This window comes from Xyrauchen texanus, chromosome 13 (assembly GCF_025860055.1).
Source record: "Xyrauchen texanus isolate HMW12.3.18 chromosome 13, RBS_HiC_50CHRs, whole genome shotgun sequence".
Classification (NCBI taxonomy): Eukaryota; Metazoa; Chordata; class Actinopteri; order Cypriniformes; family Catostomidae; genus Xyrauchen; species Xyrauchen texanus.
In genome coordinates, this window is record NC_068288.1 from 8,331,163 (window position 1) to 8,359,128 (window position 27,966).

Consider the following 27,966-nt stretch of genomic DNA (forward strand, 5'->3'; position numbering starts at 1 on the left):
CAGGGCAGGTGTGACTAATAAACTAATAATGGGCAAACAAGGAGGCAGGGTATGACGTAAGACAGAGAGACACATGGAAACAAAACAAAGCCACGTGCACTCACAGACCGAAGTGACCGAACCTCAGCACAATGTGAAGACAGCTCGCGACACAGGCACGCAGCACAAAGCGAGCGCAACCCGCAGACTCAAGAGATAGACATAGATTATTGGCGCAAATGCATGCCACCAAGATGACAAGCGCAGTGCACTTATGCTAGTACAGGACAAGACATGGAACATGAGTGTCCGGATGCCAACACCAAAACTAAACCAGACAGAAGGGTCAGGATCCAGACACCATGCTCCAGACAGGAAACAAGACCGACCGAAAACACAGGACAGACATGATAATGCCAAGGTCCTGTCAGAGAAAACCATTTATCCATATGTACTGTATATAAATACAGGTATATAGCACTAGTTTTAAACTATTGTCTGAAAAGAAAATGTATTGGTCTTAAATAAAAAATGATTTTTTTAAAAATAAAACAGCTCTGTTCTAAAACCTGGCAAACAGCCTAACTAGACATAAGGCATTATTTTAAGACATTCTCCTGAAGCGGAGGCTGTTCTAAAAATTAGGCAGCCACAATAGGCCTTATTTTGGCCTATATTATCATAGATAAGCCAATTCTACTCAATTCTGACAAAACAGAGGTACTAATTAATTATTGGACCAAAAAACTCTAAAAATAATCAACTAAAATATAATTTGACTCTAGATGGATGTACTGTTACATCATCTTCAACAGCGAAGAACTTAGGTGTTATATTTGATACCAATCTGTCCTTTGAATATCAAATTACCAATGTTTGTAGAACAGCATTCTTCCACCAAGAAATATTGCTAAATTAAGGCATATGCTCTCTGTTGCTGATGCTGAAAAACTAATGCATGCATTCATGACCTCAAGACTAGATTATTGTAATGCATTACTGGGAGGATGTCCAGCAAGATCAATAAATAAACATCAATTGGTTCAAAATGCAGCAGCCAGAGTGCTGACGAGAACCAAGAAATATGATCATATTAGCCCCATTTTATCATTGTTACATTGGCTACCTGTTAAATTTCGTATTAATTAAAAAATTCTGTTAACTACGTACAAAGCTTTGAATGGTCTAGCTCTGCAGTACTTAAGTGATCTTCTACCACACTATATTCCAACACGTTCATTAAGATCGCAAAATTTGTGCACATTAATAGTTCCTAGAATATCAAAATCCACAAAAGGAGGTAGATCCTTTTCATATTTGGCTCCAAAACTATGGAATAGTCTTCCTAACACTGTTCGAGATGCAGACACACTCCCTCAGTTTACAGTAAGTCTAGACTAAAGACTCATCTATTTAGCCAGGCATACACCGAATTTATCCTCCAACCCACAATTAGGCTGCTTTAGTTGGGTCTGCCGGAACCAGAAACCAGAAACATTGAGCATGATCTCTAACTCTGCAATAAATTTAATGGCATCTATGCTAATATTATTTTATTTGTTTCCATGTATCAACCCCGGGACTCCTATCCTGAGGTCACCAGAACCGGCTGGATCCAGCTCCATTCCTGCTTCGTGTTGGACTCCACTGCTACGTGTCGCTGAAGGATGATGACTAAATGCAGCCGGTGCCAGCCAAACCTCACTTCAGTCTATTATGACGGACTTCAGAGGATGAACTGATGCCAACTCCAACCTGCATCACCTCGGTCTATTGATGGACTACGATCTTGAGATGAAATGCATAGACTAACTATTGCCAACAAAAGCCTTCATCAGCCAATTAACAAGGACAATTGCATCTATGTGAACTTCTGCAATTAATCAAGATGGACTTCAAAAGACGTTGGTCATTAATCTTACAGTTCAAACACAATCGATGTTTAAACACTGACCGTTAACACTTACTTATTTTAATAATTTTAAACCATGACTTTAAATATACATAAGTAATATTTACATTATATTCATGATGTTAGCCAGAGGGGAACTGGCACCCACAGTGAGTCTGGTTTCTCCAAAGGTTATTTTTCTCCATTAATCTACATCTTATGGAGTTTTGTGTTCCTTGCCACAGTCGCCTTCGGCTTGCTCAATGGGGTTATTAATACAATTATTATCTAATTATTTTTAAACACGATTAAGAATCGTATTTCATCTAATTACACAATGATGATTCATCGACTTTATAGACATTACAGTTTTATCTTCTGTTAATGCTGATCTTCTGTAAAGCTGCTTTGAAACGATGTGTGTTGTGAAAGGCGCTATACAAATAACATTGACTTGACTTGACAATAGAGAGAATGCAGATTATAAATGTACTTCTATTACATTCGATACTGAAAAGTATCAAAAATACCAGATTTTTCTAGGCTCATTTTATTATCTAACATGCTAACGTCAAACAAAAGGCAGTATAGGAGGAGACAGACTAATCATAGAGAAAAATTAATGAGAGAAATCATGAAACTCACTTTGGCTGCAGTAGGAATGGGAGTCCCCCATTTCATTAAAAAAGACAATCGACTTTATGATAGAGGCATTGTCTGTTTGTTACTTTGCAATGTGCATGACAATTTACTGGACAAGCCTGAAAAATACCTTTTTCTTTAGCCTGATAAGAGCTAAAGAAGTTAACAATGACTCCAAACTTTGATAACATTGTTGTTAAATTGTATTGCTGATTTGAAAAATTACAGCATTCGTCAAGTCTCAGTTTTCAAAAATGCAAATGTTATCATAAAATTCAAATTACAAATGTCGTTTTTTTACGCATCGAATCCATGGCATCGAATCTCTGGAGCCTATATTCTCAAAAACAAAGGTTTATGACAGCCAACATTTAATGCTTATATCAGAGTAAATGTTTGCCGAAACATTTACATTTTACATTTATTCATTTGGCAGATGTAGAAAACTGAGACATTGAGCAGTACTTCTGTATATACAGTATAACTCAAAATGTAATTCTGGGTCACTGTGACTCAAGATAATGGCGGAGGTCACATTTTCTTTTAATTTTGGGAATTTTTGTCTTTCTCCGTTCAAGTAGATTGCCTACATAAAAAAATACAACCCAGGCTGTTGCAAAGATGGCCTTCAAGTGAACTGACTTGCTTAAATGATTTTGGTCAATCTCTATTGGAATGAATTATGAGACTCCTGTGTATTTCATGAGGTGTGTTGCAATTATGTGTTGCCTAGCGTTTCAAATGAGTCACTTCGATTCAGATTAGGTGTCTTGGAAGCAGTGGACAGCATGGCAGCTCACAATGTTTTGGAACAAGGCTATGTATTGGGTTTCCAACGTGACTCACCTTAAACAGTACAGAGGGAGGGAGCTCTGCTTCTGATGAGCCATTTGTCACCGTTTCAGCTCCATTCTAGATACAAACAATGAAGACAAACAGTTTATGTCAGTTTACCTAAGCAACTCAACTCACTCAACAAAAAAACCTGTATACCCTGTCAAAAAAAATAGCATTGCTGGTCACTAGCATGTGCAGCAATTTGATGCTGTTCCACCAGCAATAACTAGCCTATACCAGCATGGGAATTCATGCTGGTCTTATCTGGTCTTTTCTGCAGGGTATGCAGAAATGTTCAGCCACAATTATGTACAGTAGTTACTGACAGCTTACAATCACATAGACCCACAGAGCAACAACACCTGCTTCTACACCATTCTATCCTGCCACAATACTCCCCAAATACACCTAGAATTCATCAAGACTCTTGCTCCTCTTACACTTTGAAGCTCCTCCCACTGAGGCTGCTCAGACCATGCCTCCAAAGTCTGGGTGGTGCCACTGCCCCAGTTTGCATCTGAATCCTGCTCTTTCCCTACCTGGGACCCATCCTCGCCCCAGCACTCCACACGACCATCTTGCCAGTTTGGCTGCGCAGACTCAGACTCTGCAGGCTCAGCGGTTTCATAGTCCCAGCCAGGCTGTGCAGAAGCACTCTCCTGCTCATCCCAGCTGGGTGGTTCATACGGCTGCACAGCAGGTGTGACCTCATCATCCAAGTTTGTAGGCTCATCCGACTGCCCATAATTCTGCGCAGGCGCTTCGTCGTCTGATTCCCACTGTTGAGATGGGTCTGCAGCTGCGGTTTGCTCAGGCTGGGGCAAGATGGAGGGGGTCATCTAGGATTGTTGTTGGATATTGGGCAGATTTTAGGGTTTTTGGGTATTAAAATGGGAAAAAAGGCAGGACAAAAGGGCAAGAAGCACCAAAGGTTCATGGGTTGAAGGAAGTTAATCAAGCCAGGGATGAGAAAGACACGTCAATTAGTGTTCAAATACATAATTTTTGCACCACTAGTTCCACCTAACGGAATTATGAATAAATAAGCAAAAAGAAATTACTATTTTCAAACAGATTTCCCACCCCAAACTAAATGCCACTGGTTGAGTTAATGTTTCAATACTGGGCTGGTCGGTATGCTCAAACGAACAGAGCAATGTTTTGATAGCGCCCCAGAGTTGACACTTTTCGGAGAAATCAACCAACCAATAGTTTACTTGTAGTTGTCTCTGTATAATAGGCTTGAATAGGATAAAGTATTTTAACATAAAAAAAATTACATACATATTATGACTTATCTATAAAATGAGCAGAACCAATTTCTTGTTAAACCATTCTTACATACATTTTCAAATTGCGTAATGAAAAGGACTTATGTATGGAGGGCCAAATTATTACAAATTATAAACAGTAATTAAATTAATATTTACAGTATATATTTAAAAAAATAATTGAATACATAATGAAATAATAATAAAAAACCTATAAATCATTCCATCTCAAAACAAATGATTAATGTCTTGTATTTAATTTGTTTTTAAAGTGACGTGCTGATTACCATAATCCTTAAAATGGAAAGACACAAAGCTCATGCTTGAATGAAAAATCAACCCAAAGATCATGCTAGAATTAAAATGAACACAAACTAGTGCTAAAAACACTTTTATTGATTTAATTAGTGATTTAATTTGTTTTTGCAATTGAAGTGATGAAGTTTACTTTTCTCCATGTATTTAATGATTAATTTTATTATTTACTTAATTATTTAATTTTGTGTAATTTACGATTTACACAGAAATAATTTCTGATTTCATAAAAGGCCCATTACCTTCAAGTTATATCCTGAGCCCCAGAAGGTTATGATTCCACTGTGTCATCATTGCTTTGAATAATTTAATCTAATAGATTTATTTGTGATGATCCCATCATGGAGCAATCAGGGGTTAAGTGCCTTCCCGGATCTCTCCATGCAGGGTTTGAATGAACCACTAGACCACCCCATTTGAGTGACATTATATACAAACCAAATCAATACATCGCTTACATCAGTAGCATAAATATTGTATAAATCCCATTGAAAGTACAAACACAGGGCAGACAAATGAGTGAACGTGTGTGTGTGTGTGTGTATGTGTGTATATATATATATATATATATATATATATATATATATACATATATATATATATATATACACATATATACATACATATATACATATATATATATATATATATATATATATATATATATATATATATATATATATATATATATATACACTATACATATCACTCTACACAGATATACACACACATACACATATATCACTCACACAGACTCACACTCACATATATACTATCACACAGACTCACACTATACATATATCATATATACACATATACACACATACACATACATATACTCACATCATACATACATATCACACATATATACATACTCACACATACACTATACATACATATACATATCACATATCACATATACACATACACATACATACATATCACATATACATATACATACATACTCACACATACATATACACACATACATATACACTACACACATATACACTCACACATATATACACTCACATATACATATACATATACATACATACTCACATATACACTATATACATATATACATCACATCATACATATACATCATATGCACATACACTCACACATACATACATACATATATACGTACATCACACATACACATACATACACATATATACATACATCACACATATATACATCACATATACATATATACATATACACATATACATATCACTATCATACAGATACACACATCACATATACATCACACACATATACACACATATATACTACATCACATATACTCACACTCACACATTCACTCTCACACAGACACACACACACATTCACTCTCACACAGACACACACTCACACATTCACTCTCACACAGACACACACACTCACTCACACATTCACACAGCAATATGATATAAATAAATAATAATAATAACAATAATTCACTAATGTAAATTGTTTGCCATGTATGTGTTTATATATGCAATATATTGTACATGTTTTCTCTCTGTCTTACCAAATAGGTTTATCTTTATTAATGTCAATGCGTTCATTACTAATAAGTTGTTGGAACATTCAGGGTCTTCATTCTTCTACATTTGGCTTTAAAAGCACAGACCCAGAATTTGTAAAAAATATCACAGATGTGGACATTATTGTTCTCACTGAGACCTGGTGTCGACAAGATGTGCTTACCCACTGTCCCTCAGGCTACTATGAAATAATTGTGCCCTCGGTTAAATTAAGTACAGTCCATCATGCGGTCGAGACTCGGGAGGGATTTTGGTGTGGTACAGGGAGGATCTGGCCAAACACATCTCTATCATTACACTAGGAAAATTCCACTGTTGGCTAAAATTAAACAATGAAATTGGCATTGGTACCACAGACACATATCTCTGTGCCATCTACAATCCTCCAGCAGAATCCCTTACCATGATGAGGAATATCTGAACAACATCCACACAGAAATCAGCCGTTTCCAGGCCCAGGGAAACGTGCTGCTGTGTGGAGACTTTAACGCAAGAACTGGAACTGAACCGGATAATATTGACCCAAAGGGCAATAAACATGTGTTTGGCCAGAACCCCTGAGCCTCACGAAAAACCTCCCAGCACGGAACAATCTCGACCATACTGTAAATAAAAATGGTACAGAATTAGTGCACCTCTGCCAAGCCTCAGGCCTGTACATACTTAATGGCAGGATCAGAGGGACTCATTAGGGAGGTTCACGTGTTATTCAGGTCTTGGAGCTAGTGTAGTTGACTATGCCATCACTGACATGGACCCCTCCTCCTTCAGTGCATTCACTGTCAGACAGCAAACTCCATTCTCAGATCATAACCAAACTAATATATATATTAAAAGACACCACACAGCAAAACATAGAAGAATGGAGAATGTCAAATGTGTCCAGTCCAGCAGAAATACAGATGGACTCCAGACAGCAAGGACAAATATATCCAGGCCCTCAATTCTGAAGAACTGAAAAACCTAATCACTACATTTTTGCACAAACTATTTGGAATGAACAAGGATGGTGTAAATTTGGCTACAAATGAAATCATTAATATATTTAAAAAAGCAGCCTGTAAAACTGAGTTGAAAAAGAAAGGCAAAAAACATCCTAAAAAACAACCAAAACGGAAAAGTGGTTTGACACAGACTGCAAAACATTAAGAAAACAACTCAGAAAATTATCAAATCAGAAACATAATGAACCAAACAATACAGACATAAGAATTGACTACTGTTCCAAATTACAACAATACAAACAAACAATTCGAGTAAAAAAGCATCACCATCTCACCAAAAGCTTACATGAAATTGAACAATCATTAAATCAAAATCAGTTCTGGGATTTGTGGAATAATTTGAGCGCAACAAAACAACAAGATTTGCCAATCCAAAATGGAGAAATCTGGAAAAAACATTTTGAAAACTTATATAAAGAAATCCCACCAAAACAACTGAATGACAATTATAATCAGGTCAAACAAAAACTACAGATATATGAAAACACAATAAAAAATAACCAGAATCCACTGGACTTTCCAATCACACATGATGAATTAATCCAAAAACTGAAAAACCAAAAATGCTAAAAATCTTGTGGTGCTGACAACATCTTCGGTGAAATGCTGAAACACAGCACACCTGACCTGCAGACGGCCGTGCTCAAATTATTCAACCTTGTACTTCGTTCGGGCTGTTTCCCTGACATCTGGAGCCAAGGACTTATTACCCCAATTCACAAGAGTGGGGACAAACTGGACCCGAATAATTTCAGAGGCATTTGTGTGAGCAGTAATCTGGGGAAGTTATTTAGTAGTATTTTAAATAATAGAACTGTAGACTTCCTTAACGAACACAATGTCCTGAGCAAGAGTCAGATTGGATTCCTTCCAAAATATAGAACTACGGACCACATTTACACCCTACACACCCTAATCAATAAACACGTACACCAGACCAAACAAGGGAAAATATTTGCATGCTTTGTCGATTTCAAAAAAGCATTTGATTCTATTTGGCATGACGGATTATATTACAAATTATTACAAAGTGGTGTAGGGGGTAAAGTTAAATCGATGTATTCGGACAACAAATGTGCAATAAGAATTGGCAACAAACAAACAGAGTTCTTCACCCAGAAGAGAGGAGTGCGGCAGGGCTGTAGTCTGAGTCCAACACTCTTCAACATCTACATTAATTAATTAGCGGTGCAGTTGGAACAGTCTACAGCCCCTGGACTCACTCTGCAAGACAAAGACATCAAGTTTTTGCTCTATGCAGATGACCTGGTGCTGCTGTCACCCACCCCACAGGGACTACAGCAACATCTGGACCTACTGGAGAACTACTGCCAGAACTGGGCCCTGACAGTAAACCTGAAGAAGACAAACATTATGGTCTTTCAGAAAAAGCCCAGATGTCAGGAACACAGACACCAGTTCTCTCTAGGCAGCACCGCACTAGAGCACACTATGCAGTATACTTACCTTGGGCTGATTATCACTGCATCAGGGAGTTTCAGTAAGGCGGTGAATGCACTTAAAGCTAAAGCTAGAAGAGCTCTATACGCTATTAAGAAAAAGTTCTATAATACTGAATTACCAATTCCAATCTGGTGTAAGATCTTTGATAGTGTCGTACAGCCCATAGCGCTGTATGGAAGTGAGGTATGGGGTCCACTCAGTGATCAGAACTACACTAGATGGGACAAACATCCAACAGAAGCCCTACACACAGAATTCTGCAAAATGATTCTAAAACTACAAAGGAAAACACCCAATAATGCATGCAGGGCAGAATTAGGACGATTCCCATTGATCATTAACATACAAAAAAGATCTCTAAATTTTTGGATGCATTTAAAATCAAGTCCCACAGAGTCGCTTCATTATAAAGCGCTACAAACCCAAGAACTGAACCCTGAAAACAGTCCCCTCAGTCAGCTGGTTCTGAGACTCACTAACCCGGTTAACAGTACTAACAGTAACCAGCCTCAGACCAGCACTGCTTTACAACCAAACATCAGAATAAATCACATCATCAAACAATCTCAAATCACCTATCTGGAACATTGGGATCAAGAAACTAAAACACAAAGCAAATTACAATTCTATCGGACTCTAAAATCAAAGTATGAATTGGAAGAGTATCTCCTGACTGTCAGAGATACAAAGCAGAGACAGATCCTGAGCAAGTACAGGCTCAGTGAGCACAGTCTCACCATCGTGAGAGGCAGACACAGAAAAACATGGTTACCCAGAGAAGAAAGGGTGTGTGCTCACTGTACGACAGGTGAGGTTGAGACAGAGGTGCACTTTCTCCTGCACTGCCCAAAATTTAAAAATACAAGGGACATTTATATGCATAAATTAACACACAGCATAAACAAATTTATAACAATGACAGAACAAGAACAAATGAACATAATACTTGAAGAGGGACACACAGCAGCACTGGCTGCAAGATACATTTTAACGTGTCACAGCCTGAGAGACAGTGGGTGAATCTGTGTTATGTGTTTTACCCCGTGTGTCACCCCAATGTTCACCACAGTGACCCTCAGTTTATGTGTGTATATTCATTTATGTGTCAGTATATGTCAGTTCTCTTCAGTTATTTAAACACTGTGGTCTTCAGCAGTTCTGAACATGTTTTGTATTTAATTTTATTATTTATTTTTATACGTGTTAAATTTGTTAAACTAAATGTATAGATTAAGATGTAGTTCTGCTTTGGCAATATTGTATTGTTTACATTCATGCCAATAAAGCCCCTTTGAATTGAATTGAATATACATATATATATATATAAATACATACATACATATATATATATATATATATATAAATACATACATATACATTATATATATATATATATATATATATATATATATATATATATATATATATATACATATATATATATAAATACATATACATACATACACATATATATATATAAATACATATTCATATATATACATACATATACATACACACACACGTTCACTCATTTGTCTGCCCTGTGTTTGTACTTTCAATGGGATTTATACAAGATTTATGCTGCTGATGTAAGCTTATGTATTCATTTAAATATATATAAAATATAAATATATATATATATATATATATATATATATATATATATATATATATATATATATATATATATATATATATATATATATATATACATATACATATACACTCACCTAAAGGATTATTAGGAACACCTGTTCAATTTCTCATTAATGCAATTATCTAATCAACCAATCACATGGCAGTTGCTGCGATGCATTTAGGGGTGTGGTCCTGGTCAAGACAATCTCCTGAACTCCAAACTGAATGTCAAAATGGGAAAGAAAGGTGATTTAAGCAATTTTGAGCGTGGCATGGTTGTTGGTGCCAGACGGGCCGGTCTGAGTATTTCACAATCTGCTCAGTTACTGGGATTTTCACGCTCAACCATTTCTAGGGTTTACAAAGAATGGTGTGAAAAGGGAAAAACATCCAGTATGCGGCAGTCCTGTGGGCGAAAATGCCTTGTTGATGCTAGAGGTCAGAGGAGAATGGGCCGATTTATTCAAGCTGATAGAAGAGCAACTTTGCCTGAAATAACCACTCGTTACAACCGAGGTATGCAGCAAAGCATTTGTGAAGCCACAACACGCACAACCTTGAGGCGGATGGGCTACAACAGCAGAAGACCCCACCGGGTACCACTCATCTCCACTACAAATAGGAAAAAGAGGCTACAATTTGCAAGAGCTCACCAAAATTGGACAGTTGAAGACTGGAAAAATGTTGCCTGGTCTGATGAGTCTCGATTTCTGTTGAGACATTCAGATGGTAGAGTCAGAATTTGGCGTAAACAGAATGAGAACATGGATCCATCATGCCTTGTTACCACTGTGCAGGCTACTGGTGGTGGTGTAATGGTGTGGGGGATGTTTTCTTGGCACACTTTATGCCCCTTAGTGCCAATTGGGCATTGTTTAAATGCCACGGCCTACCTGAGCATTGTTTCTGACCATGTCCATCCCTTTATGGCCACCATGTACCCATCCTCTGATGGCTACTTCCAGCAGGATAATGCACCATGTCACAAAGCGCGAATCATTTCAAATTGGTTTCTTGAACATGACAATGAGTTCACTGTACTAAAATGGCCCCCACAGTCACCAGATCTCAACCCAATAGAGCATCTTTGGGATGTGGTGGAACGGGAGCTTCGTGCCCTGGATGTGCATCCCACAAATCTCCATCAACTGCAATATGCTATCCTATCAATATGGGCCAAAATTTCTAAGAATGCTTTCAGCACCTTGTTGAATCAATGCCACGTAGAATTAAGGCAGTTCTGAAGGCGAAAGGGGTCAAACACAGTATTAGTATGGTGTTCCTAATAATCCTTTAGGTGAGTGTGTGTATATATATATATATATATATATATATATATATATATATATATATATATATATAAATAAAATACGTGTGTGTGTGTGTGTGTACAATTCTGCATATATACACTGATCAGCCACAACATTAAAACCCATGCTAACCCCTGTCTACCGCAGAATGCACCTACAATGGACACTTGAGCATAAGAACTGGACAATGGAGAAATGGAAGAAGGTGGCCTGGTATGATGAATCATGTTTCATTTTTAGATCATGTGGAAGGCGGGTGCATTTGCATCGTTTACTTGGTGATTAGATGGTAGTAGGATGCACCATGGGAAGAAGGCAGACCGGCGGAAGCCGAGTGATGTTCTGGGCAATGCTCTGCTGGGAAAACTTGGCTCCTGGCATTCATGTGGATGTTACTTTGACCACCTACCTAAAGATTGTTGCAGACCACATACACCCCTTCATGGCAATGGTATTCCCTGATGGCAGTGGCCTCTTTCAGCAGGACAAAGCGCCCTGTCACACACCAAAAATTGTTCAGGAACGGTTTGAGGAACATGTCAAAGAGTTCAAGGGGTTGAGTTGGCCTCCAAAGTCCCCAGATCTCAATACAATTGAGCATCTATGGGATGTGCTGGACCAAGAAGTCTGATCCATGGAGGCCCCACATCGCAACTAACAGGACTTAAAGGATCTGCTGCTGCTTACATCTTGGTGCCAGATACCACATAACACCTTCAGAGGTCTTGTAGAACCCATGCATTGATGGGTCAGAGCTGTTTTGGAGGCATGAGGGAGACCTACAGCATATTAGGCAGGTGGTTTTGGTTATATTGTTGTGGCTGATTGGTGTATATACACTGTTTGTGTATATATATATATATATATATATATATATATATATATACACACACACACACACACACACACATATACATACATGCATAGATACTACACATACTGTATATTGAATATAAATTTGATGTATATATTCAATTTAAGGCATTTTTAGCTGGTTTCTGTTGTATCGGACTGCTATGATTTCCAGCACACAAATTAACTATCAATTTGGGCACCTTCAAGAATAATTGTGCACCACATCATGGAGCTCTTCGATGAGTTAAAACTGTTGCTTTGATTGTAGTTTGTTGACCCTCAGTAAATTTACGTGTCAAATGGGTTGCCACGATTAATCAGACCACTATGGCTAATCACAATTTATGCCAAGAGTGATCTTATCATCCATTAAAATTGAGCCAACACAGCAACAATTTCTTACCTCGCCTGAATCCCATGAAAACCCCTTCCATTAGGCAGCACAGAATGAAAGAGTAAGTGTGATACATCGGATACATTCTGTTTATACGTCTGTCTCCATGTCACCTATAAGTACTGGAGAAAGCTCTCATAAACAGTAACTCATAATGTTACAAATAGTATTCAACACTTGTATAAACATGAGAGGGAGCCATCTGTTTCAGGAGGAATGATGAGATCTAATAGTGGAATGGAACACTATTCATGACAGAATGAAGAAAACAGATAATTACAGTGAACAATTAGGCTCAGTCAAGATTTTCACTGTAAAATTAATTATATTTAGGGTTGTTTCTCACCAATAACTATTGTATGCCTTCAGTTGCATCGACTGCTTTTATGACACTTGTGGGTACTTTTTAAGCTTTAAAGGGAGTAAGTATCAACTGCCAAAGTGTGGAAACCAGAGATCGCAACATTCTTTAAAATATATACTTTTGTGTGCGATAGAAGAAAGTCATACGGTTAGGAATGAACTATTAAAAAACATTTCACCCAAAAAATTTCAATTCAATCATAATTTATTCACCCTAATGCCATCCCAGATTTTTAGAAGAATATTTCAGCTCTGTTGGTCCTCACAATGCAAGTAAACGGTGACCAAAAATTTTAAGCTCAGAAGGTTAGGCATAAATGAGGCATGAATGTAATCCATATAACTCTAGTGGTTAAATCAATTTCGTCTGAAGCAATATGATAGGTGTGGCTGAGAAACAGATAAATATTTAAGTCCTTTTCTCCTTGGCCAGCCCCAACCAGTAGGTGGATGAATGTGAAAGTGAAAGTCACTTTTACACCAGCATGTAGAAGTGAAAGTAAAAGTGTTGATTTAAAGTTAAATAATGACTTTAATATTGATCTGTTTCTCATCCACACCTATCATATATCTTTAACCATTTAACCACTGGAGTCTTAACATTTACTTTTATACTGTCTTTTGGGCCTTCAAAGTTCTGGTCACCATTCACTTCCATTTACTGTAATGGAACTACAGAGCTGAACTATTCTTTTAGAAATCTACATTTGTGTTAAGCGGAAGAAAAAAAGACATATACATCTGGGATGGCATGAGGGGGAGTAAATGATGAAAGAATTGTCCGTTTTGGGTGAACTATACCTTTAACATGCATCACATGCAAAGACAGAGTAGTGGAACCAAGAGGAAGACATTTCAGTTCCCAAAAAATCTTTGCAAAGAGGACAGATGACTCCATTTCCCATGAAATGCACTGAAATATCCTCTCTAGATTGTTTTAAATCTACAGCAATACCCAAGTTTGCAACATGCATTTGAAGTGGCATCTTGAATTTCCTTGACCCTGAACCCTGACTTGCCGTCTTGACCTCTCCTGTCCTCTGACACCCACCTGGTGAGTTGGAGCAGCACTGAGGGCTTGCAAAAAATCAGGACATAAATCCAGCAGATTACCCAATACTGGACCATTAAACTATTGTGCACATACCAACACAATACACATACACCACCTTGACTGGGAGAGGCTACAGCAAGCACTTGTGATTTGGAGAACACAATATTTGATGGATCACTGGTTTGCTAGACAAGTTTACAGAGGAAGACTGGCTCGCACAGAAGAACTGAAGATTCTTAATCAACCAATCAAGAGAGTAAAGGGAATAGTTCACCCAAAAAAATTGAATTTACTCACTATATTGTCATATTGTTCTATAATGACTTTGTTTTGTTTTTTTCTTATCAAAACCTTGTATACCTTCACAAGACTTAAAATATGATGCACGATCCACATCGACTTCTTTAATGCTAATTTTAGTACCTTTTTTCTGTGAAAGAGAAAAGTAAGAATTCCACAAAGAATAGAATTTACAATTACAACCACAATTCTGTTTCTCTCACTTCCATGAGAGCCCTCCAGAAAAGCCAAACACCCGTCCCATTTCTTATCATATGTGTCTATTTTGCCAAGCTGTTTATATGACATCTTATCAAATGCTGCCACTCTACACAATTCAGTGAACCATTCTTGAAATGAGGGAGCGCCAATTGACTTCCTCTAAGAATTATATGTTTGCCAATCTTTACACTAGTTTGGACACAGATTTTTGTATATTTGTCACTAACTTTAATGGCCACCTCATCGCCCAATATACATGGCCCATATACCCATATACACTGAGTATCTAACTCACAGCCTTGAAAGGTTCCCCTACCAAGAGAAAAACAATCTGAAATTCATCTATTATTTTGCACTGCCGCTACAGAAGGTTTATAAAGTAACTTAATCCACCCAATAAAGTTTTCCCAACACCATAAATTTAAGATAGTCCCATTACAATCTATCAAACACCTTCTTATATAATTCAGCCAAAACAAAATGAATCTTCCTAAATTACCTCTAATCTACATAAAATTGTAAATGCTTACTTATCAATGTGATGACACCCCTGCTCTTATTCGAACCAGCACTACAAAGCACATGCCCACCCCATGCCCTGCCAAGTTTTTCAGCTTTCTGTGAAGAAAGGTGCAATTCTTGAAGTAACAATACATAACAAATTCTCGCTTAATAAAAGATCAAAAAGACCAAAAAATAAAAAAATGTGCTTCAACTTCGTGAATAACAGTCCCAACTGGTGTCCATCACTTGAAAATCCGATGGTCCATGCACACTTTCCGTGACACTACTGGTGCCAGATTGCACATGTCTGGTGATTTTTACATATATATATAATTTTTATATTTTTTTGCTTGTTTGTTTGATTAGTTCTTTTATTAAATTGTACATAAATACGTTCAATAAAATGAAAAATACAAAAATAAAATAGGCCCCAGTAAACAATAACATCGAACTCACAATGTGAGCAAATGAGCTCTACAGCAAGTTAACAAAGGGAGAAAAAAAAATAAAAGTCATTCAGGAGCAGTGAGCAGACAACAGAACAACAACCCCTCTCAGGCTTCATCAGTAAAATGCACAATGTGTAGTCTGTATTGTTGTAGTGCAGGCAAAGTTACCCACTTACTCTGATTACACTGATTTAATGAAGGCCATAACTTGTGGTTTTAAGCTCATCCTTGCCATCAATTCTCAGCTTAGCCGGATAGAGCAGTGCAAAGCTAACCTTCTGTTGGTGCACTATTTGAATCCATCCTGCTTCGCTTGAGTCGTATCGCTTCGATCTAGTAGTCCGGAAAAACCATGATGTTGTGATCCTCCCAGCACAATTTGACTTTACTCCTCGCCGCTCATAGAAGTCTCTGTCAGCCGACCGCAAGACTCTTGCCAGGATAGATCGGGGTCTGTCACCTGCCATGGGAAGCTAACCGTAAACTTTGTAGGCGCGCTCTCGAGCTGGCGGCCCGCTGTGTCCATCAAATTCGGAATAAGCCCTTACAAAAACTTCATCAAATCCTGACCTTTCTTTCCCTCTGGGATTTTCCATATCCTCAAGATTTTCTCCCATGCATTCCACATCAGCCTTGGAAGCAGGCGGGTCAGCCTGTAGCTCACTTTCGGCCGACTCCAGAAAAGCAACCGGTTTTTCAACATCGTCCATTCTTGTGATGAGGGTGGAAAGTTTCGCCTCCATTGATGTGATCGCTCGACATATTTCTGCGAGGCCATCCATGTCGGTCGAGATTTTCATCAGTGCTGCAAAAATGTTCAAGATATCCCGACCTACATCACGAAGCTCGCTGCTGTCACTATCAACTGGACCTCTGCCATTTTGATCCCGAGAGGTGTCTGATGTGTAAGAGTGTAAGTGCTTTTATTGTCCCCACAGGCAGATGACTTAAACATTTTCAGCATTCTGCCCTCCCAGCACAGTTTAACAAACAAATCTATTACAGTTCTCACAGGTTAAAATGGCTTAAATGGATAACTGCAGCAAAGTAGCTCACCTTTAAGCGACCAACCGTCGCATAGTGTCAAGTGACACCCCCAAAACATGACATTTTGATGTCCTTTTTCCTTTTTAAAGTGAGTCACTATCAACTGCAATTGAATCAAAAATGACATGAGGGTGAGTAAATGCTGATAGAACTTTCATTTTTGGGTGAACTATCCCTTTAAGTATAAATGAAATGAGTGAAGAAGAGAGATGTGTACAGGAAGGGAGAGGTGTGAGTGATTAGATGAGAATGGGAGGTAATTTGACCTCTGACCTGTGAGGGGGTTGTAAGGTTAATGTCAGGCACCAGTGCATCCTCAAACAGGTTAATGATGTTGTCCTGTTTCACCTCCTGAGATGAAGCGGGCCTGGGGGGCCGTGGGACTGGCGGTCCTTCTCTGGACTGCCACAAAAACATGCACATAAACACACACATGCATGTCAGAGCTGTGACTCAGTGGGCTGTTTAGATGCTCAGGACATTTGAAGGGATAGTTCACCCAAAAATGAAAATTCTCTCATCATTTACACACCCTCATGCCATCCCAGATGGGTATGAATTTCTTTCTTCTGCAGAACATAAATAAAGATTTTTAGAAGAATATTTCAGCTCTGTAGGTCCACATAATGCAAGTAAATGTTAACCAAAACTTTGAAGCTCCAAAAATACATATGACTCTAGTAATTTAATCCATGTTTTCTTGCACAATCTAATCGGTTTAGGATGAGAACAGACCAAAATGTAACACCTTTTTCACTATAAATCTTGACATCAGCAGTCTCCTTGGTGATCATGATTTCAAGCTTGATTACAATTCCTAGAACCATCTAGTGCTCTACGCATGCGTCAAGCACTATGAAGTATTATCACATTTATAGTATTATCATGGCTAAATACTGCAATAGCAAGATGAACAGTAAAAAAGGAGTTATATTTTGGTGTGTTTTCACTCAAAACCAATTAGATCACATATGCTGCCTTTATGTGCTTTTGTGAGCTTCAAAATATTGGTCACCCGTCATTTGCATTGTATGGACCTACAGAGCAGAGATATTCTTCTAAAATCTTTGTTTGTGTTCTGCAGAAGAAATAAAGTCATACACATCTGGGATGGCATGAGCAAATAATGAGATTTAATACATTTTTAGGTGAACTATCCCTTTAAGAGCTGTTTGCTCATGGGGACCCAGGAAACAGTCAAACCTTGGGCGTGTCCTGATCTCGCACCCTCTCTCTCAACCGTTGTTTCCTGTCTACACTCTACTGTCCGATAAATAAGGGCAAAAAGTATTTTTTTTTATTACAAAACCAAAACCACCAAAAAAGCATTTTTCATGCTTTTGATTTACTGTGCAACATGCTTTAAGTTTGTTTTGAAGGAAAAGTTTACCAAAAATTTTAATTCTGTCATTGTTTACTAATCCTTGTGTCATTTCAAACCTGTTTGCTGTTCTTTTTTTCAGGGAAAAAAAAACAAAAGTAGAATAAAAAATAATTCAAAATGAAAATATTTTTCAAGATTTCTTTGAGAGAGGTTGAGTAAATGATGACAGAGTTTTCATTCTCAGGTGAACTAACTCTTTTTAACAAAGACAAGCTCAAACCTCTATTGCCTGCTTAAAGTTAGTGACCTTATTGAGACTAAAGCACAAAGACTGCCATTACTAACATTATATTTTACAATATTCCCTATATCAGGATATGACTCATTGAGATCAATCAATAATTTTAGAGATAGCAATGCACATCAACTAACAGAAATCAGGGCCCTGTTTGTATTTCTGCTTCTTTAGTTTAATACACATTCACACTCCAAAAGCACAGACAATTTGGCAAACATGCAGATGGATGATCCATATTACCTTTGATGGTGATTTAGGGATGTCAGGCCCAGACTCTAAAAGATTGTGGTTGGCTGCTTCTTCACTGCATGGAAACATAGATAGTTAAAGAAACAGAACACTGCACTGTATATGCACTGCCAAGAGTGTCCTGTCTGAAATGCACCTCTAGTTTGCAGCACAGAACAATGTTAATACTACAGCCAGACAGCATTTAATTCACTCCCATGCACCTCCACACATGTACTGCATATCAAAGACATTCCAGTCATGCAGTTATTTTTCTTGTCAGCATGTGCACATTGTCCCAAGCATGCTCAAATAAATTTGTGGTAAGTTTCTGGAGCAACCAAGTGTTAGCACATCTTGTGAAATATGAATACAGAAAACGTTTCTGCTGTTACCTCTTCCCAGTGCTGGCTGTCTTCACACCTTTTCTGTGGGTTTTTGGGGGAGGATTGGTTTAATTTACAGGGAAAACAGCAACTTAACAAAAGTTGTGTCCTAGATCAGTGGTTCTCAACTTGTGGGTTTCAGGTCTGTTCTGATAAGGCCACAGACAGCAGGGAATAAACAATGCTAAATGCAAATAATAAAATGCAACTGACCATATAACAATGCCTATTTATGATCAGAAATAAAATAAGGGAGTACAAAACTCTTCTCACATTTTTGTAGTTGACATCAAAGGCTGTGCGTCCAATCAAATTCTACAGTATTTTGGTGCAAATTCATCTGGCACTTAAAGGGATAGTTCACCCAAAAATGACATCCCATGATGTGTATGACTTCTTTTATTCTGATGAACACAAATTAAGATTTTTAGAAAAATATTTCAGCTCAGCAGGTCCATCCAATGCCAAAAGTTCCAAAAAGGACACAAAGGCAGCATAAAGTAATCCATATGGCTCATTGGTTTCCATACCTTCAGAGGTAATATGATAGTTGTGGGTGAGAAAGAGATCAATATTTATTCCTTTTTTGCTATAAATGTTTCTCCCTGTCCAGTAGGGGGGCAAAATGCAAGAAGAATGTGAGGAGAATTTATAGTAAAAAACATAAATATTGATCTGTTTCTCACCTACACCTATCATATCACTTCTTAAGACATGGATTTAAACACTGGAGTCATATGAATTACTTTCATGTGACTTATGTGATTTTTGGAGCTTCAAAATGTTGGCACCCATTCACGTGCACTGTATGGACCTGCAGAGCTGGAATATTCTTCTAAAAATCTTCATTTGAGTTCAGCAGATGAAAGAATGTCATACACATCTGGCATGGCATGAGGGTGAGAAAATTATGAGATCATTTTCATTTTTGGGTGAACTATAAGGTTATTGGGCAGATGCCAGCATTGACATTTACATGACATCCTCGAAAACCATGAACTATGCATGGTAAAATAAAATATGACCCAGACAACATGAAATACGTTTAAAAAAAACACATATTAAAGATGTTTTGTGCATGAATTATTTGCTGCTCAGATTAATCGTCTTTTAAGAATTAAATTCTTTTTTTATATATCAATATTCGTAATATGGTTTTGAGGACATTTTTGTTAACGTTTCTGCAATAATTTTGTTAGTACTATATTGGGTCACCATTTGAACTCTTATGTAAAATCTGGGTCCTTAAGCAAAACCAGATGAGAACCACTGTGCTAAACAACAGGAAATTTAGGTTACTCACGTAACCCCGGTTGTGAGGTATCTCACTATGGGATTCGCCTCAGGCATATCAGACACTGGAATCAATGACACCACATCTGTCAACCAATCACAGCAGTGATAAGGGAGGCCCACCTCCCTTTATTAAACACTGACACAGGTCTCTTCTTCATTCTCTGCATATCAATTCTCTGTGCAAAGGCAAGGAGGGAAGTGCGGTGAGATACTTCACTCCTGTTATCAGAGAACCAGGGTTATGTGAGTAACCTAAAGTTCTCTTTCTAACATTAGTTCGATATCTCAGTATGGGATATAGCCAGCTCTCGTATTGCAGATATGCTGTCCAAAGCAGAGAGTCAACCGACTTGTGGGTGAAGCTTCCACCGTCCATACAAAGGATTCCCCCCTGGACGGGAGATCTGCTCCCGTATTCATCACTCCCGGAACATTCTGTATGAACAGAGAGGGGCCCGCTGTAGCGCTTGCTCACCGATGGTGCTGCAGAACCATTTAGTGGCAGAGCAGGGGATTGCAGCTCTAAATTGGACATTATTTGTGAGATTTTTGTGTTTATATTCACACATTGCTGCACCCTCAGCCCACTGCCTGGATGCACAGAAAATCTTTTTTGACTCCGTGGGTGGAGAGGGGAAATGTATATTTAAATCACTGGGGTATAACTGATGCCAACACTATCCTTAAACTCTTTTTGCAAGAGCTGTGCAACACAAAACTTTTTCGACTCTTCTGCAGAGTCCTCCCTGGTTTGGGTCGTGAATCCAGATTGCCCACCTCTAAAATGAGTTGGGAACCCAGAACGTGACAGCTGCAGAGCTCAAGCAGTGATTCAAGGCAAGATTCACACACCTCCCCATCTTTCTTCCTTAAATCGCACTGCTGCCGCATTGTAGACCGGGGCATCCAGAAAGTCTGTCTTCTCTCATTCAGAAAAGCCTGACAAACCCAGCCAAAGAGCACATTCGCCCACGACTGCGAGACCCATGCTGCGGACACAGCTCTGGGTGGCTCCCTTGATGTGCGCAGGTTGAGATTTGCAATGACGCAGATCTCTTCCCACAAAGCCACATCCAGCACCCCGGTGCCAATTTGCTGCCCCATCTTCTCCATCAGCTTGGCTTGATACGCTGTGAGGAGCGAGGTGGCATTAAGAACCCTTACGGCTAAGGCTGTAGATCGGTAGATCTTCTGATAAATGGAGGTGACAATATCTCTGTCCGTCCCGTCAATGAAGGGGGAGCGAACGAAAAGGATGCCTGGCAATCGGGTTGGAGGTGATTTGTCACCGATTCCTCGACCAGAAAATGCTGGACATCCCTAGATCATCCATCCCATGCACATCCAGCCTAGAAAAACCTTTAACAGGCACTCTATGAGAAAACGGCCAGTCCCAAAACGTTGCATCCCTGTGACACACCCTGGGAGGGCAGGAATCAATAGTTTGACCAGGGCAGCGCGAGACAGCAGCCATTTACCATCATACAGGTCTCTCTCTGCACCCTGGCCCACCAGGTGTGGCCAGTCGATGAGGAGTTTGGCTGCTGCCCATCTGCACATTTCAACCAGGTCTAGCTCTTCCTGGACAGAAGAGGGGGATGTGTCCATCACACTGCCCGGCCGAGAATGAGTGGGGAGAATATCATCATTCTCATCCTCCTTGCCACTGTCCTCCAAAAGGTGATAATTACCTTTATAATCTATCTTCCCTGTCCCCTGCAAAAGGGGCAGATTCAAAGAGGGGAGGCAGATCGGTGGAAACTTCGTCCAATCAATCGCCCCAGCTATGCTGTTCCAGTGAGAAACAATAGAAACAATATCAATACAGCAGAAAAGTAAGTTCACTTCGACAGTGAATATATTCGCAAACGAAAAAGCAGCACTCTGTGATGTACCTGAATGGTTCGTCTAACAAACTGTTTAGCGAATACTCCTTGCAAGTACACTACAAGTCGGTTGACTCTCTGCTTCGGACAGCATATCTGCAATATGAGAGTTGGCTATATCCCATACTGAGATACCAAACTAATGTTAGAAAGAGAACTTTAGGTTACTCACATAACCCTGGTTATCTGATAACAGGAGTGAGGAAGCTCACCATACTTCCCTCCTTGCATTTGCACAGAGAATTGATATGCAGAGAATGAAGAATAGACCTGTGGCAGTGTCTTATATAGGGAGCCTCCCTCATCACTGCTGTAATTAGTTTGTCGGCTGACAGATGAGGTGTCTTTGCTTTCATTGTCTGATCCGCCTGAGGTGAATTCCATAATGAGATACCAAACAAATGTTAGAAGTTCAGAAGTTTCTAAAAAGAAAATCCGATCCAAAGTAAGTACACTCACTTGCCTAGACGCTGCTCATCCAGTTTGGTCATAATATCACACAGATTCTGGTTCAGCTGTGAATGAGAGAGGAATTATTTAATTTAAAGTGGGACACACTGTAGTCACTATCAACATTAGTTGAAAAAATGACAAATGTTCTCATCATTTCCCAGATGTGTATGACATTCTTTTTTCTGAGGAACACAAATGAAGATATTTAGAAGAATATTTCAGCTCTGTAGGTCAAAGCAAGTGAATGGTGACCAAAACATTGAAGCTAAAAAGCACATAAAGGCAGAATAAAAGTAATCTTTTAGACTCGTGTGGTTAAATCCATGTCTTCTGAAGAGATTAAATTTGTTTTGGGTGAGAACAGACCAAAGTGTAACTCCTTTTTCACTATAAATCTTGACATCAGCAGCCTCTTTGTCGATCATGATTTCAAGCTTGATTACACTTCCTAGTGCCATCTAGCGCTCTGCGCATGCATCAAGCACTAGGAAGTGTAATCGAGCTTGAAATCATGATCGTGCCAAGAGACTGCAATGTACAGAGAAAAATAAGTTACATTTTGGTCTGTTCTCATCCAAAACCAATTAATCACGCAAGACGACATGGATTAAACAACTGGAGTTTTATTCATTACTTTTTTCTGCTTTTATGTGTTTTTTGAACTTCAAAGTTTTGGTCACCATTCACTTGCTTTGAATGGACCTTCAATGCTGAGATATTCTGCAAAAAAATTAATTTGTGTTCTCCAGAAGAAAGAAAGTCTTTTACATCTGGGATGGCATGAAGGGGAGTAATTTTTTATTTTTGGGTGAACTATTTCTTTAATATCAATAGTTTCTCTTAATATTATCTCTTAATACTAGACAATATTAATACTGTCTAGGTCTATTAATATTGGATCACCTTGCCCATCTCCCTGTGAAATTTTTCCTCTAGGCCTGCAACACTCTGGAATGTGTTAACGTAGAAGCCAACACGACTGTGGAGAGAGAGATAGACAGAGAAACATTACTAATCACATACTGTTATTTATAAAATACAACACATGAAGATTGCAAAGAACCTTAAAGGGATGGTTCAACGCAAATGAAAATTCTGACATAATTTCACACCTGCATGTCATTCCAAAATAATCCATAGGTGTTATTTTTTACAATGAACACAATATGAGAATTTATGAAGAATCCTAACACAGTTCTTTTCTGTAAGACTATGGCTGTCAAGCTCCAAAAATGGCAAAAAACACCAGCAAATCATCTGAAAAGTAGTCCATGTGACCACTATATTTCAAGTGTTCGACAACTTTGAGTGATGAACAAACCAAAAGTTCCCCCCACCATAGCTCTCAAATCAAATATGACACATATGATGCAGGTGGGACATCATGACATCCAACTTCATTGGTTATTGCATGTCTGATGACCAAACGGCATTGACGTCAAACCTGACGCAACATCCCTAAAGTGGTATATTTGATTTGAGAGATGCAGTGGATGGGAAGATTGAATAACGACTTACATTTCGATCTGTACATCACATAAAGCAATCATATGGCTTCAGAAGACTTGGTGTCTTGAGGGTCGATGGGAGGGTCAATAATGACTGAATATTCATTTTTGAGTTAACTATTCCTTGGGGAAGGAATATTTGATGGATGAGTGAGATGAAGAGGTGGTTGTTACCTGTTCCACAGAGTTGGAAGTTCCTCCAGGAGATCGTAATTAATCTCCTCAAATACCTTTTGAGCTTTTCCCAACTCTTCCTCAGCCTAAACACACACACAGTCACTAAGGTAAAGACGCTGTAATTTATGAAAATATATACAGTATATAAAGAGCTATGTAGCCATCTTTGTACCAAGTGGACTCTTTATCTACTGAAAACTGCAGTAAAAGAGCAGTTTGATGTATGAAAACAAAAGTCCATGAGTGCTTTGCAAAAACAAAGTGATGCAAAACATGAATAAAAATTAATTGAATCATTTAAATTATGCAATTTAAGGAATCCTTTATCCACAAATGATAATCTTGTCATTGTTTACTCGCCCTCATGTAGTTCCAAACTTCTATTCACTATTTTTGAATAATGTCCAAGCTGCTCTTTTCCATAAAATTCAAGCAGGGGGGTGATTTAAACTGCAAAGCTCCATAAATGAAAGCAATTAATTCAATAAAATAGCATAAAATTACTCCATATGTCTCATGTGCTACATCTGAAGTCATGAAACCATACGATAGCTTTGAATGGAGAAAAAAATCAAATAAATTTAAGTAATTATTTACTTTTAGTTGTTAAAATCTCATTTGCACTTTTGACATTTACATTTACATTACAAGTCAATAAAAATAACAATCAAAATAAGTGGGTGTGGTCTGTGAGTAGGTGGGCAGAGTTAGGCAGTTTAAGGTAGGGTTCACGGGTTGAGTGACAGGTGAGTCACCTGGTTTCTTGAGAGGTTAGTTTGAGCGATTTGATGGGCTGAGATTATTCCCTGAGCCCAAACAGGAGCAGCCTTCTCCACCAGAGCCAATGGCTACACATGCAGGCAAAAAATAAGAGAGATCCAGCACAACGGGCAAAGAGAAAAACAAAGACGAACATACACAAGTGCTTTTGTTAGCTTGCACAAATTTCATCAAGAAAGATAATTAAAAAAGGAGAGTGTTTTCAAAAAGTGTTTAAAGAGCAAAAACACACATGCACCTCCTCAAGCATTTAAATAGACTGTAATACATAAATAACACTCATTGTTTTAGCATTATGTTGGTTAGTTAACAAGATTTGTGGACAAAAAAAGCAGACAGGTACATTATTGAAGCAGTATTAAAGACAAGAGCAGGCTTGAATGGTCCACTGGTACCTTGGCAATTTTGGCCTCGTCCTTTTTCTTGCCTTTTTGTATAGACGCAAAGTGATGCCTGGCACTGTCAAAGTCTACCAGCTTCCTGTCACGTTTAGCAATGCGAGTCTGCAGAGGGAGCCAAAGAGTCAGGAAAAAAGTGAGTCAGCAGTAACTTCTATATATACAGACTAGCTTTTTACATTTTTAAAAGAAAATGTAAGTGGTGTTTGCCCGTGCAAAACATGCGATGCTTGGGTACTGTGATTGGTTGCCAGGTAGCTGCTAAGTGTTTGCTAAGGTGTTTAGGTTGTTGCTCGATGGTTCCTTACAGGCTCAAGCCAAAAGAGCACAGTCTCTATAATATTCTTGTCCTTAGATATTGCTCAATTTGAAAAAGGGACCCAAGTTTATGGGATTTTTCTCCTGTTTTATTACACCGATCAGTAACAACATTAAAACCACCTGCCTAATATTGTGCAGGTCCCCATCGTGCCAACAAAATAGCACCAACCCACATCTCGGAATAGCATTCTGAGATGATCTTCTTTTCACCAAAATTGTACAGATTTACAGTAGATTTTGTCAGTTTGAACCATTCTGGCCTCTCTCATCAACAAGGCATTTCCATCCACAGAACTGATGTCCACTGGATGTTTTTTGTTTTTGGCACCATACTAAGTAAACTCTAAAGACTGCTGTGTATGAAAATCCCAGGAGATCAGCAGTTACAGAAATACTCAAACCAGCCCATCTGGCAACAACAATCATGCCACGGTCCAAATCATTGAAATAATTTTTTTTTTCTCCATTCTGATGGTTGATGTGAACATTAACTGAAGCTCCTGACCTATATCTGCATGATTTATGCACTGCACTGCTACCACATGTTTGGCTGATTAGATAATCGCATGGATGATTGTTGGTGCCAGACAGGCTGGTTTGAGTATTTCTGTAACTGTTGATCTCCTGGGATTTTTATACACAACAGTCCCTAGAATTTACTTAGAATGGTGCCAAAAACATCCAGTGAGCGGCAGATCTGTGGATGGAAAAGAACGGCAAGACTGGTTTGAACTGACAAAGTCTACGGTAACTCAGGTAACCGCTCTGTACAATTGTAATGAGAAGAATAGCATCTCAGAATGCTATTCTGAGATGCGGGTTGGTGCTGTTTTGGTGGCACGAGGGAGACCTACACAATATTAGGCAGGTGGTTTTAATGTTGTGGCCGATCGGTGAATCTGCAAGACTAAAATTGTAAGTCTGATTGCACAGAAAAATAATATCAATCAGTTTGAGATATCAGTTGTTTGTAGCAATTATATTTAGGGTTTAGGGGTAGGGTTGTCAACCATTCTGTATAATATGGAATCGTCCCATATTTAAGGGAACAAAGCTGTTTGTCCCATGTTTTAGCATCTTACACACAAACTGATGACCCCAATTTTAAATAGAATAACGGAAAACAGCTAATTATGGGGAAGACAATGCTTGACTGAAAAAAATGTTTTTAATTAAAAGTGAAGACTGATTGAAATTGGGTTATTCACGGTCGTTGCATTTTTTCATTTTCAATTTGGTATTCACACCAAATGTGTTTAAATGTCCCGTATTTGGCTGGTAGAAAGTTGGCATTCATATTTAGGGATTTGTTCAAATCAGTAACCTGAAAAAGCACTGCCTAATTAAAGCTGAAACAAACCTTTATGTCGGGAAACTGAGCCAAGTATGTATCCATAGAAATGAGGGCATTGTCCATAAGCTTCTCATGAAAATCCTGCCACAGGAGGTCAGTGTCCTGTAAAACAAATGTGATCAGACATACACTGCAACTTATGCTCTAAAGCACTCCTTCTCCCTCACATACCCACATACTTTCAAACCACAGATGACAATTAAATCTAAATATGTATTTAGAGACCTTCTTTTAAATGTGTTCTACTGCAAAAGGATCAGTTCCACTTCTCCATTTAGCACTTCTACCACTATGGCTAGACTATGTACACTAAGTCGACTATCATGTTTACCTCCAGATTATTATCCATTTCTCTTTCTATCATCTCCTTTACTCGAGGAAAGATGGAGTAGCAGCAGAAGTAAGGAACCAAATAAAATTGAACAAAAGAATAAATGTGAAGAACAAAGAGTGAACAGGGATTCAAAACTTTATACGGTATTAGTT

The 27,966-nt window shown here is 38.4% G+C and overlaps 1 protein-coding gene across 2 annotated transcripts in view; it reads right to left on the reverse strand.

Annotated features, from left to right (window-relative positions):
• Positions 1 to 27,966, reverse strand: part of bin1b (bridging integrator 1b) — a 53,800-nt gene that overhangs the window by 4,001 nt on the left and 21,833 nt on the right. The window contains exons 5-17 of one of the 2 annotated variants that reach the window (XM_052140827.1): positions 27,812 to 27,847; positions 27,487 to 27,582; positions 25,803 to 25,910; positions 25,383 to 25,475; positions 24,625 to 24,710; positions 23,846 to 23,921; positions 22,949 to 23,004; positions 19,317 to 19,349; positions 18,934 to 18,997; positions 17,345 to 17,473; positions 13,163 to 13,186; positions 3,790 to 4,188; positions 3,359 to 3,424 (exon numbers count right to left, since the gene is read on the reverse strand). In XM_052140827.1, coding sequence (XP_051996787.1) covers positions 3,359 to 3,424; positions 3,790 to 4,188; positions 13,163 to 13,186; positions 17,345 to 17,473; positions 18,934 to 18,997; positions 19,317 to 19,349; positions 22,949 to 23,004; positions 23,846 to 23,921; positions 24,625 to 24,710; positions 25,383 to 25,475; positions 25,803 to 25,910; positions 27,487 to 27,582; positions 27,812 to 27,847 — 1,266 coding nt within the window. The remainder of the gene's footprint in view (positions 1 to 3,358; positions 3,425 to 3,789; positions 4,189 to 13,162; positions 13,187 to 17,344; positions 17,474 to 18,933; positions 18,998 to 19,316; positions 19,350 to 22,948; positions 23,005 to 23,845; positions 23,922 to 24,624; positions 24,711 to 25,382; positions 25,476 to 25,802; positions 25,911 to 27,486; positions 27,583 to 27,811; positions 27,848 to 27,966) is intronic. The other variant, XM_052140828.1, reaches the window with a different exon arrangement.